At 38.8% G+C, this 13,565-nt stretch overlaps 1 protein-coding gene across 2 annotated transcripts in view; it reads right to left on the bottom strand.

The window, feature by feature from the left end:
• The window catches only part of LOC119899308 (sphingosine kinase 1-like), a 50,787-nt gene extending 42,338 nt beyond the window's left edge, over positions 1-8,449 (bottom strand). Inside the window, exon 1 of one of the 2 annotated variants that reach the window (XM_038713831.1) lies at positions 7,844-8,449. In XM_038713831.1, the coding sequence (XP_038569759.1) occupies positions 7,844-8,309 (466 nt within the window). In that variant the 5' untranslated portion in view covers positions 8,310-8,449. The remainder of the gene's footprint in view (positions 1-7,843) is intronic. The other variant, XM_038713832.1, reaches the window with a different exon arrangement.
• Between the last annotated feature and the right edge of the window lie 5,116 nt (positions 8,450-13,565).

The following is a 13,565-nucleotide window of genomic DNA, read 5'->3' as shown; positions in this document are numbered from 1 at the left end:
TAGTACAACTCTATAGCCAGGATATCCAAGAATATGTAAGTAAGTTTATTCATGAATAACCCCCTGAGATGAACCATCTCATTTTCAAGGGGGTCTGTTAAACTGTTAAATTTAGGGCTGAACGATTTGAGGAAAAAAATCTAAATGCGATTTTTCTGCCAGATTTTTTTTTATTGAAGTTTTGCTTAACTGCCAGTCTATTTTTGACGGAAGCCGCGTCAAGCAGCACAGAGCAGATGAACCATGAAGGAACTCAAGACACAGAACGGCATAGAGATGCCGGTCGATTTTCAAATTATAACACCCTTCGCCTTGTGCCTGCTCTGATTGGTGAGTAGGACCGTAACAGGAGGCGCATGGAGCTTGTGATTGGCAGCAGATCTGTCACACAAGAATGACAATAGAATGAATTTGTAACTTCATGACTGTTTAAAACAGGTCAGGTGCTCTGTATTATTAACCTACATTTTAATCGCCGTCTTCACAATTAGCTAATCGCGTTCTTTCAAACTGCAATTTTGGTCTACCTATCAGAGGTAAGTGGATCTGGAGAAAATAGGGGCTTTCTGAATAAGTGAATAAGTTCAAGCCAAGTCAATGACACAGGCACCAATATTGATGGGGAGGTCAGAGAGGCGGCACTGACCTCATTTAGACTAATGGTTTGGATGCAGAGCTCCTGAACATGATTTAGTATGTTTCACAAGGCCTCTGGTTTAATGAATAACTACTTTACTGTAGACTGCTTTTTAGACAGGAATCCTGCCATCACATTCAAAAGACCCCTGCAGCCTGAATGAGGATGGAAATTAATGCTACTGACCACGAAAATGCTCAGAAATGTGATACTTTGGCAGGTACCTCAGAACTAGAAATATATGAAGTCAAAACTCGTTAGCAAAGATAGCGTTATTAATAGAAATAATTATGTATACGCTACTTTCTAAAGCTAATGTACCATCTGACAAGCAGTTCTGATGAAGTATACTCATGCCTTTATGTTAGCCAAACTCTTATCCTCTAAGCCTTTTCTCTAGCATAAACGAAACAGGCATTTGACAAAAGAAGTGAGCTGGAAACATTAATAAGTCAGCTAGAGTTTTCAACCAACTCAACAAGCTAATCAGTTAATTAGCAAGCCATTAGCGCCTTTAGCTATGACTGGCATACAATAATAAAATAATTCACCCACTTTTAAAGTAAACTACTTATTTCACTCAATGTGTAGAGGCATGGACACGGGAAGTGGCGGTGCTGAGGGGGATGCAAACCTACAGGAGAGAGAGCGAGAGCTCATGTGGACAAGAGAGGGAACGTGAATATGGAAGTGTCGGTGTGATATGAAAACTTTCTTTGATCATGAAACCTAATGTTCGTGTACAGTTCTGTTGTTTATCAGTGAAGTGTCTGAACTACACTGCAGACTGGAGTCTCTATAACAGTGACAGACGGACAGATCGATCCACATTATATACGCTCGTCTTCTCTATGGAAAATCTGTATCCTCACTGTGCTATATTATTGCAAACTATGATGATCTAAGCGTGGATCACATCTCTCTCTTGTCCAGGCGCTGTTTCTCCCTCTTTATCTCCTGCAGTTCTCCTGCATTAGTTCCTGTTGTTGACTATGTAGTTGCCGTGGCTGCTTTTACACACATGTTGGTGTTCAAGTTTGCTCTCTGCAATAATAATAAATAGGGCTGTCAAGAGATTAAAAAAATTAATCTAATTAATTACAGGTTTTGTAAAATGTTTGTAGTTTTGTAATTAATTAATCGAATGAATCGAAATGAATCACATATATCGATTTTTACCGTGACAAGCATTAAAAATATTCAATTCAAATAGATTTTGGTAGATGACTGCATCAGTGATAATAAACAAACTTATCTTTATTTCCCATAAATTCATAACGTTTTTTCACTGTTCATATGAAATAACAATGCCACAGTTTTTTTAATTAGACCTTCAAGAAACTTCAGGATGACACCTGCCTCCTTGGTTTGTATAAGCAAGTCACCGCTGCACTGAACAAGACCAGGTCAAACATCAAGTCACAGTATACTGTGACATGTCATGTGTACAGTCAGCCAGAAGGCTAAAATAGTTACAAATGCCTCTTATGCCAACATTTTTCTTCCAAATTTTTCGCCATATTTACCGTCTCTGATTGCACATTTCACAGAAACCAGATGGAACGTAAACTCCTTTGATCAGCGCCGTTGAGCCAATCAGATTACAAAGACGCATGCGCCTTTGCATGTCTCGTAGAAGAATATTGCTTGATTGGAAGTCAAGTAAACCACCATTAGTTTCACTCTGGCTTAGTGATGTGATGCTGTTTTTGAAACTGGAGAGAATAAAATATTCTCTTAGAGGATGCACCAAACGTTTTTATTCTGTATGGACCCCAATGATTTCTTATTTTGAAAAGGATGTAACTCTTCAATCAAACTAAAACTAATTTTTGATAAGGCCTGTGCCCATTGGATCGGATGATGTAATCCGACACAGTTGGCTAAAAATGTTGTCAATTATTTCCTCACTGTTTGTAACGTAAGAACTTCGATATATTTTTTATTTATTTATTTATTGTTTTTTTTTTTTTGTTCAGTGGGTGGGTTGTGGGAAAGGGAAAAAAATTGTAAAAACAAGGAGTATTGTTAAACTCTTTCTGTATGTGTTGTGTCACTTTGTTTCTCCTTCAATAAAATATATATTAAAAAAAAAAAAGATTACAGCAAAAACGAGGATCAGTCCAAGTTGTGAGGGGCCGCTCGTATCCCCCCTCAAAATTGAATGTTTTAGTTTGGGCCAGTCTGACAGACAGAGACAGCTTCCGCTGCAGTTGTTGCACACAGCTACCACAGCTGGTCCTTTAAAGGTCACAAAAACAAAAATGTAACATGAAAAACATAATTGCTTTAGTTTTTAATTAAGGGAATTGTTTGGATTATTTCTTGGAAAGAGCAAAAAAAATATGAACATATACTAGTATTGATGCAAACCAACTTGAATTCTTGCTTTTTATTTCTCTTTTGTGTTTTCTGGGGGGGCACATCAGCTCTTGAAATGGCCCCCCAGATGCTTAAGGTTGCCACTGGCTACAGTTGACAAAATCTGCAAGCAACAGTCATCAGTTTCACTTTACAAAATGGTAGATTGATGTCTAGAAATGAGAAGTAACAGTAGCCACAGTAACTAAGGGGGGTGGGGTTTAGCAAAAGGTCATTTGTTTTCAACATTCATCCCTGTTAGGATTAAACAAAGTTGTTCTTACAAGCAAGAAATAAAACTCTGTCTGCAAAAAGGGCTCCAGATACAGTAGGTGTTTATAAAGCAAGTAACTGGATAAAATGAGTGGAGGTACTGGCACAATGACTACAGAGCAGGGGAAGGCATGGAGACATTTGTGTTTGGTACTTAATCCCACTGTATAAAACTTGCTGGGTCACTGTCTCTAGTTAAGCTCCAGGCAGTGGGATCACAATATGTTTCAAAATCATTAATACTCTCTTGACTTGCTAAAAGTCTTCTCTTCTTCTCTTCTGACAATGACAGGCAGTGTAGAATTGAAGCATATTTTGTCTCGTTAAAAATACATTTGTGTAAATGGGGGAATGCTATCTGGGTCACAGAGTGGCAGTGATACCGCGGCTGTGTGGAGGAAAATGTTTGTGTTCTATGCTCTATGCCAGTCATAGAACCGGGAGAGTTTAGTGAGGAGGACAAATAATGGGATGTTATCTTTAGAAATCTCCCATTATAGAACATTTCCCACTGGAGTAATTATACCTCTTGGCATTACATGAACTCAATAGCAGTAATATTGCCTCATGTTTATTAGGTGTCTTTAATATTAAGTGGTTTGTTTGCAGACTGGAATGTGACAGACCAGTTCTATTGTTTCAACAACAGCCCTCGACAAATGCAGAACTCATTAACAAGAAACCAGTTGTGTACAGTAAAAAGAAACTGATACTATTAGCTAACTAAATAGCTGTAGGGCAAAACTAACTTCATACTAGCAATACATACTTCTAACAAACAGATGTGAGAATAAACCAGGAAATACCTTTAAAGTTAAAGATATTGAAACAGATAAAATATAAAGGTTGGGTCTTTCCAAAAAATGGCTGACTATCTTAAAAACAATAAACTAAAAACAATGACTGTAACGGCCCATGGAACTTAATAGCATTTCTGCCTTCAGTTTCATCATTATTAGACAGTCATGTAATAAATCTATTACAGAAACGTGATAATAGATGTTATTTGTGTCCTGAGACATCAGTCCTCTTCTTATAGGAGTATTATCACATTTACAGAGCAGTACCTATAGTATAGTATAGTATAAGACCCATAAAGATACATATCGGTTGTATAGCTGCAGAATAAATGTGCTGCTTTTCATTGTACACCAAGAGGTGTAACCACAAAAGAATGAGAACATTTTAAATATTTTATCCAGAGTATGCAAGTGAACTCAAAATAACTGTTTTATTTTAAAATATCACATGAAAATAGGTTTGATAAAGATTATCCATTTTAATTGTATGCATTTTTTCAATATAGTTATGTTGAAAACATTACATTTATTCATTTAGCTGACGCTTTTATCCAAAGCAACTTACAATTGCTATGCATGTCAGAGGTCAGAGGTCAGACGCTCCTGGAGCAACTAGGGGTTAAGTGTCTTGCTCAGGGACACATGGTGGATGTCTCACAGTGGGAATCGAATCCAGGTCTCCCACACCAAAGGCAAGCATCTTATCTATGCACCATCACCACCCTAAAACAACATGTGTTTTCTAAATAATCTTTGACAAATTATGTAAAAAAAACTAGGGCTGGGCACAACGTGGCTCTGGACTCTAACTTGTTTTAACAAGCTAGATAAAAGGTAATGCCCTGGCAGTGTTAAATAGCTTTGGTTTTATATTTTATTTGATTACATTAATGTTTAAGTTGAGATTTCCAAGAAATATTTTATTACTACTGTGCAAAGGGAAAACTGCTGGTAAAAAGCACGATATCTGTTATAAGTGTTTGCAAACCACATGTTATTGCACTTTTGTGTATATAGCAGTACATTTAAATTAAAAATGCGCAATACGCTCTTTTATAATTCATTATTCAATTTTGTATATAATTATGCAATTAATCACAGAAACTCATGTGATTAATCACAATTAAAAATTTTGAGGATTGCCTTTTATTCCACATTAATATTCCTGTATATTATCATATTTTAAAGGGAAATACTGGTTACGCCAACTGACACAAACCACCTGACCATGTTACTTGCTACAGTCAAAAGCCTTTGCTGAAGAAAACGAAATGGAAAATCAAGCATGACAGTCAACAAGGTAAAGTGAACCTGTCCCTTGTGGGACAGATCATCCAACTGGTGGGCAAAGAAGCAGAAGAGAGTTTCATGCACCAGCTGGAAGGGAAGAATGTCTTTACCTGGCCTCATCCACCTGACCTCCTAATCTATTATGAGTCCGATGTGCTGCACATAATCTCCGAGCCAGGGCCTCAAAACTCCTGAACTCAAAACTCACAAGTGACTGGAAACGTTTCCAAGCACATCATACTTTGCAATGGCTTCCTCAGATATCCCACTACTAACTGTGTCCTGATTGTCAACTGCAGTTTTCAAGGTTGCTAGGCCAGCAGGGTACGACTCCACTTGTTGCAAAAAAGAAATCTGATTGCTACTTTTCACAGCTTGTTTTCAGGTAAAGTTAATTGTAACATTTTAGTCGCCAAAAAAATGTCTTGTTCAGCGCTCGGTTGTACTAAAAGAAGACACTGAGGAGTCAATGTTTAATTTCTTCTGGTAAGTACACCTACATTTTGTTTTAAGCTTGTTTTTTAGCTTGCCAAAATTAGCTTTCCAACTAATATCACAGTTAACGTTAAATACGACGCACCTTACTAACCAAGCTAGCTAGCTCCAACCTCTCATCCAAAACTTCTGGTACCAAAAAAAAACTATGTTGTGACGTCACACACCGACTCTGAAGGTCGGTTGAACCGCCCGACTCCATGATCCAAGATGGCTGCTCTGTGTATCAACAGTTCGTGAAAGCTGCAGTTTATACAGTTTATTAGTACTACTATGTATTTGCGTCTCATAGAATTTGTCATACACAAAGTACTTTCCAACTGCTGTCTGTGGACATGTTGTGGAAGTGGAACACGTGTTTTTATCCAGTGTTTGTAACAATGACTAACCTGGCTAGTTGTAAACAATGGCTGCCTCAGCGAGGTTGTCAGGCTTGTTAACTTGAACACGTTCAACTCGGGCTTGACCTCATTTCCAGCTCTGACTTCTGAGGTAAATGGAACGCGCCATAACACTCGGTTCGGCTTTTGTGATCACCATGTCCTTTGAAGGATGCAGGCCCTGAATTCATCACTGTAGGGTTTAGTCCCGATTCTCCCAGTGAAGTTTTAGTTTAGTTTGTAGGCCTAGTATGCAAATGTAACCGTAGTGTGAAGTTCCGATTCTCTCAGTGTAGTTTTAGTTTTGTTTTATGATCATAAAATTAAATGTAACTGTAGGGGTACTCTCAGTTAAGTTTTTGTTTAGTTTGTAGGCCTAGTATGTAATGCAACCATGGTGTGTAGTCCCAGTACTCTGAGTGAAGTTTTATTATAGTTTGTAGGATTATTAAATTAAATGTAACCATAGTGTGTAGTCCCAGTACTCTGGGTGAAGTTTTATTATAGTTTGTAGGATTATTAAATTAAATGTAACCATAGTGTGTAGTCCCAGTACTCTGGGTGAAGTTTTATTATAGTTTGTAGGATTATTAAATTAAATGTAACCATAGTGTGTAGTCCCAGTACTCTGGGTGAAGTTTTATTATAGTTTGTAGGATTATTAAATTAAATGTAACCATAGTGTGTAGTCCCAGTACTCTGGGTGAAGTTTTATTGTAGTTTGTAGGATTATTAAATTAAATGTAACCATAGTGTGTAGTCCCAGTACTCTGGGTGAAGTTTTATTATAGTTTGTAGGATTATTAAATTAAATGTAACCATAGTGTGTAGTCCCAGTACTCTGGGTGAAGTTTTATTATAGTTTGTAGGATTATTAAATTAAATGTAACCATAGTGTGTAGTCCCAGTACTCTGGGTGAAGTTTTATTATAGTTTGTAGGATTATTAAATTAAATGTAACCATAGTGTGTAGTCCCAGTACTCTGGGTGAAGTTTTATTATAGTTTGTAGGATTATTAAATTAAATGTAACCATAGTGTGTAGTCCCAGTACTCTGGGTGAAGTTTATTATAGTTTGTAGGATTATTAAATTAAATGTAACCATAGTGTGTAGTCCCAGTACTCTGAGTGAAGTTTTATTATAGTTTGTAGGATTATTAAATTAAATGTAACCATAGTGTGTAGTCCCAGTACTCTGAGTGAAGATTTATTATAGTTTGTAGGATTATTAAATTAAATGTAACCATAGTGTGTAGTCCCAGTACTCTGAGTGAAGTTTTATTATAGTTTGTAGGATTATTAAATTAAATGTAACCATAGTGTGTAGTCCCAGTACTCTGAGTGAAGTTTTATTATAGTTTGTAGGATTATTAAATTAAATGTAACCATAGTGTGTAGTCCCAGTACTCTGAGTGAAGTTTTATTATAGTTTGTAGGATTATTAAATTAAATGTAACCATAGTGTGTAGTCCCAGTACTCTGGGTGAAGTTTTATTATAGTTTGTAGGATTATTAAATTAAATGTAACCATAGTGTGTAGTCCCAGTACTCTGAGTGAGTCCCCTGAACACTGTAAACTTTTCCCTCTGGTTGCTACGGACACTCACCTTCTCTTAGGTACTGTTGCCGGGCAGAGCGTTCTTGGACAGCGCGAGCCCACTTCTCCGCTTCCTCCAGGTTGGCGCGCGGGTCCTGCAGCGCGTCGAACCGAAAGCACTGCTCCACTCTCTGCCGGTACACCCCGGAACTCATCCAGCGCCGCTTCAGCGGGTAGAAGTAGGCTGCGAAGTACGCTGCCGGGTCCGCGGTGTCATCTTCCCGGTAAGCACGGCAGCCGACGCAGTCCTCCAGGCTGAGCACCACCTTGTTCCGCCCGACAGGTGTCGAAGTGAGCCGCTGGACGAGGAGGTCTCTGTCGGTCAAACTCAGAGCACACCTGACTTTTCGGTTACCATTGACCGTGTATTCCCCGTACAAGGACACTGGGTTGGTGCCGGTGTCTGGTTCTGCTCTCCTTCGTTCCATCCCAAGACCGTGACGCGGGGGGTCCGGGATAAAGCAGCAGCCACACATTCACATCGCTACCCGCCTGGATGGCGCAAGCAGTACAGTGCAGGCTACAGGACTGCGACTTGCCTCTTGCTCTGACCGGTGTCAAGTGGAACGGAATTAAACGCACCTTATCCGGTTATATTTCAAAATAAAAGCCACACACGGAGCTTTGTTTTACAGACATGGGGTCCTGTTCTCAGCCCTGATTGTTTATGGATTTTTGGCTGGGGGTTAACAACCTAGAGTGAGTTTCTGTTCTACAATAACACACGTGGTGGATGATTCCAGTACTGTTATAGTTTCTGGCTAAGAGGTTAAAAAAAGTTTTATGTCTTTACAGAGTGTAAACCTGTTTTACCCTTTTTAAAATGCCAAAGGTTTTAGGCGTCATTAACCCACATTCCTGATGCTCTTATGCAGTCTTTACATTTTTATCATGCGAGTTGATATTGAGAGTGGTGCATGCTCCCCAACAGAACCAGTTGATGCACAGTAAGCCTTACACAATATCCACACAGAAATTGCAAACAGTAAAAGCAGCATATTGGTACAGAAAATGGATAATGGTACTGATAATTATAGTAAAATGAATTATATTAATAATAGAACTAGTAATAGCCTAATTGTAGCAGCAGATGTTGTGCAGGAACACAAGCAGGTGACTCGCAGCCACAGATCCAGACTCCAGAGCCAGGAACACCTGCAGAAAGTGAAAGTCATTTTAATTTAATAGTAAATTTCTAACCAGTTATTTTTTAAACCATCGATTTACTCCACACACTGTCATAACCCACTGAGAATGTCAATGGACCAATTCACGCATTTTATTTTTAGGGTCGTAACCGTTCTGCGAGTTGTTGTGGGTTTCTCCTGCGGGCTTGATGCATTTCTGCTTGCCTGCAGTTCACATTAAAGTTTACTGTTTAACAGTTCTGCCTGTCGAAAAGAGGCGGTGTGCTTCCCCCCAGTGGTTCAATGAGGGAAACACCAGGTTACAAATTTGGTAATCATTGCTGTCTAATGAAAATGATTTTGGTGAAATTAGTCTATCTACTAAATGATATAATCACAGGAACCAATTGAGAAGGTGCTATGTAACTGACAGTCTGTCCTTCATGAAATGAGATGCTGGGTTACCAAGGCTGTGAAACTGAAACTAATATAATTTAGCTCTCATTAATTTTATTATTTTTACTTGTGCTTTTCCTACTGTAACATGTCAAAATGCCTATTGAAAAAGGTTTGTTAACTGACCTTTACTTTGTATTATACTTTAATATACTGCTAAAAAAATACACTTAATCATTACAGTATAACATTAGGAAGCATAAGAAATTGTGAATCAGTGTCACTACGTGCCCTTGCAAGAAGGTTTTCTGTCTCCCAGAACAGTCTCAAGAGCCTGCTAGAAGATACCAGGAGACAGCTGTTACACGAGGAGAGCTGGACAGGGCATTAACCCAGCAGCAGGATCGGAATCTGCTTCTTTGTGCGAGGAGGAACAGGAGGAGCACTGCCAGAGTCCTACAAAATTAACTCCAGCGGGCTACTGGTGTGCATGTTTCCGACCAAACTGTCAGAAACAAACTCCATGAGGGTGGCATGAGGGCCCAACGTCCTCTAGTGGGATCTGTGCTCACAGCACAGCACCAGAATTGGCAGGTCCACCATTGGTGCTCCATTGTCCTCACAGATGGGAGCACGTTCACACTGAGCACATGTGACAGACGTCAAAGTGTAGAGTGGTCATCATTAAGCTGCCTGTAACATCATCAAGCATAACCTTTTGGTAGTGGGTAAGTGATGGTCTGGGGAGGCATATCTTTGGAGGGTCACACAGACCTCCACATGCTAGCGGTACCCTGACAGCTGTAAGGGACCGAGATGAAATCATCAGAGCCACTGGTGCAGGACAATGCCCGGCCTCGTGTGGCCAGAGTGTGTAGGCAGTTTTCTGGATGACAAAGGCAGTGATGCCATTGACTAACCCTCAAGTTCCCCAGACCTGAATCAAATTGAGAACCTTTGGGACCTTATGTATCGGTGCATCCGACGCTGACCAAGTAGCGCCACGGACTGTCCAGGAGCTCACTGAGGCCCTGATCCTGGTCTGGGAGGAGATCCCCCAGGACACCATCCGCTGTCTCATCAGGAGCATGACCATGTGTTGTCGTGAGTGCAAACAGGCACATGGAGGCCAAACACACTGCTGACACACACTGAGCGATATTATGATTTGCTGTGATGAAAGTCAAACAGGTTGGATCAGCCTGTGATTTTAGTTTTGTTACTTTGATTTTCAGCGTGATTTTGAACCCAGCCCTCAATTTGCACGATCTAAACGTGATTTAAGTGTTCCCTTAATGTTTTTGAGCAGTGTACCTGCATACCTTAGGTGTTGTAATATTATGTAAACTACCTTAAAGGAGCTATGTGTTGTTTTCTTAATGTAATGAATCACTTTTTTATTGCTAGTGTGTGAAAGGGTTGTAATCTCACATAAAAACGATCTACTTGCTGTTTTTTGTCATTACCTCTGATGGTCAGTATGCCTTATCCTATGTGAAGACTCCCAGTTGGACGCTCCCGAGCCTCTTGCCTTCTGATTCTGTACCTTGCACACAGCAACAACACTGCAGCTGAGGAGATGGAGTTTGCTAAAACCAAAAAACGACCGGACTACCAGCACAACACAGAGGTATTATGTCAAAGTGTTGATTTTAGCCAGCAAAAAATTATTTTGTGTGGATCCCAGGAAGAGTAGCTGATGCTTTTTTGCAGCTAATGGGGATCCTAATAAATCAAATCAAACATATTCTTACTTGAGGTAGATAGTGCCAGAGAAGGACTTTGACAGTGCTAACATGTAGCAAAGACAGTTGATGCATTTTACTATTAATATTTCTGTAAAGGTGATGACAGAAATCAGTGATGCATGTAAAATGTATAAAAACAATTTACACTATAGACAAACGTGCATAATTATTACAATTAAAATATTATATATATATATATATACTATACAGATTTACATGGAGCCACAATCACATAATGTCAGCACATGTACCACACACACATTCCCCCTCAGTCTGACATCACTCTTTTCTTTTTAATCCCAGCTGAAACTGTTTTGTGTTTAAATTTAAAATATGTCGATACAGTAAGAATGAATAAAATCTATTTCAGAAATTAAAAATAAATACCACTAGTCTTGTAGCTGTTATCTTTATCAAAGGAAGTAATTTCTGTCCTTCAATAATAGATTTTTGTCTGCATGATTGTTGAAAATTAGACACTTTTACCACAAACTGACAAATGACCTCACTTGATTAGAAGAAGACAGTGTAGCGCTCTGTATTTAATTAGGTTTCCCACATGCATACAAATGCACTTTAATTAGTGTTAACTGAACTAAATTGACGTTTTGATGAGCAAAAAAAAAGTGTGATTAAAAATGCACATTTACATAATACTTTATGCATCAATGAAAATCTGTAACCACACACACTTCCACAAAAGGATGACTGCAAATGGAGAAAATGGCATTGATTAATTTGTCAAGGGATAATTTGCAGAGATTAAATGCCTAATTATGATTTCAGTTTGGTTCAGCTTCATGCCCTCAGATGATGGGGATGATGTTAACCGTGAGGCAGCCAACTGTGAATGAGCGGATCGGGAAGATAAAGATCATTACTGCAGCACAGAGAGAAATATTTATTCACATACTTCAACACATTTAACTGACTAGTGACTTTAAAATTGCATTTTGGTGACAATATACATTTTTCCTTCTTTGAATGCAGTACTTATACTTGTAACGGAGTGAATATGGTGTGAATTCATGAACCACCACTGCTACCATGTCACCATACAGTTTATTGTACAATAGCAAAGGCTATTTTTTGCAGTCAATAAATGCACATTTCATGCATCCCATCATGATAATCAATTAGGAGAATATCAATCTTGATAACCTAATATATAATAAATACTAAACTTGGTACAGATTTTGTGAAGGTTTGCTTCAGTAGCTTTCCTTCATCAAGGTTTTGCAGCTCTTGCAAGCAAATATCATGTGATTGTTTTTTTCTACATTTTAGATTTAATTAAGGATGACACATACTATGATGTACTTGAGGAAGATGTGATGTAGCACCATGAATATTACAATGTGTATTAAATTGATTGTAATGACTGGCATAATGATATTGTCCTTGAAAAAAAAACAGGTTTTCCTTCAGTTAGCTAGTAAAAGAAAACAAGAAGCATAACGATATAAAAGTAGTCAAAAGTTGTTTTTCACTGCAAGACTTAATTGTTACAATCATGTCTAGGCAGTGGTTTTATAGTTACTCTGATGGTGAAACTGGTTACATCCTCTGCCCATCTGAATAGAAATGAGTGTGGCTTTGCTTCAATAAGTGTCCAATACACAGTTTTCTTCTGTACAGCTGTTTTGTCTCTACACTCTCTCTGCCTCCATGGATGTGCAATTAAGTGTCAAGATGCACACATTATGCATAGAAGAGCATTTACTTAAGTAAACCAACAGATGGCAATGTTGGATAAAAAAATGGCAGACTGAGCTGTGCTGCACCAGTGAATGTCATTTCTGTGATATTTGTACAAAGCAGTGGAACATAACTCAAGGTATGTTTTAAGGCCCATAAAAATAGGGTACATTCTTGCCTTCATTGAGCACCTTGACCAATTTAACATGTTTTTTTTATATTCAAATCTATTTGTCCTTAAAAAGTGACATTTATGGTTTGTTTACAAAGGATATATCCATCAATTCGGCGGCACGGTGGTGCAGTGGTTTGCCCTGACGTCTCACAGCAAGAAGGTCGTGGGTTCAAACCCTGCTTGCCCCGTCTATGTGTGGCCTTTCACCCAATGCCAGCTGGGATTGGCTCCAGCCCCCCGCAACCCTGTGTGCAGGATAAGCGGTTGACGATGGATGGAGCCGTTGATCCATTGGGCGAAAGGCAGGGTACACCCTGGACAGGTCGGCAGGAACCCTACACACTACACTACACTACAATACGACTTCTCATTGTGGATTTTAGATAGCAAAAACCTTACTCTTTCAAGTTGCAGGATATTCATCAACTAATTAAGCCTGTTTAGTTGTATGGACCTCATAAGAGTGTATTATGTGTGTTTACATTATTTTTTATCATATTTTAGTAACAAATTTGATTACTTCTCCAGCACATCTTACCAATAAGTGGTATGATGTGCACTGCAACAATACCTTCATATTTTGTCATC

The sequence above is a fragment of the Micropterus salmoides genome, unplaced genomic scaffold (assembly GCF_014851395.1).
Source record: "Micropterus salmoides isolate LMB-PRFRI ecotype aquatic unplaced genomic scaffold, ASM1485139v1 Ms_hic_scaffold_12, whole genome shotgun sequence".
NCBI classification, from domain to species: domain Eukaryota; kingdom Metazoa; phylum Chordata; class Actinopteri; order Centrarchiformes; family Centrarchidae; genus Micropterus; species Micropterus salmoides.
This window is presented reverse-complemented; position numbering and strand designations above follow the sequence as displayed.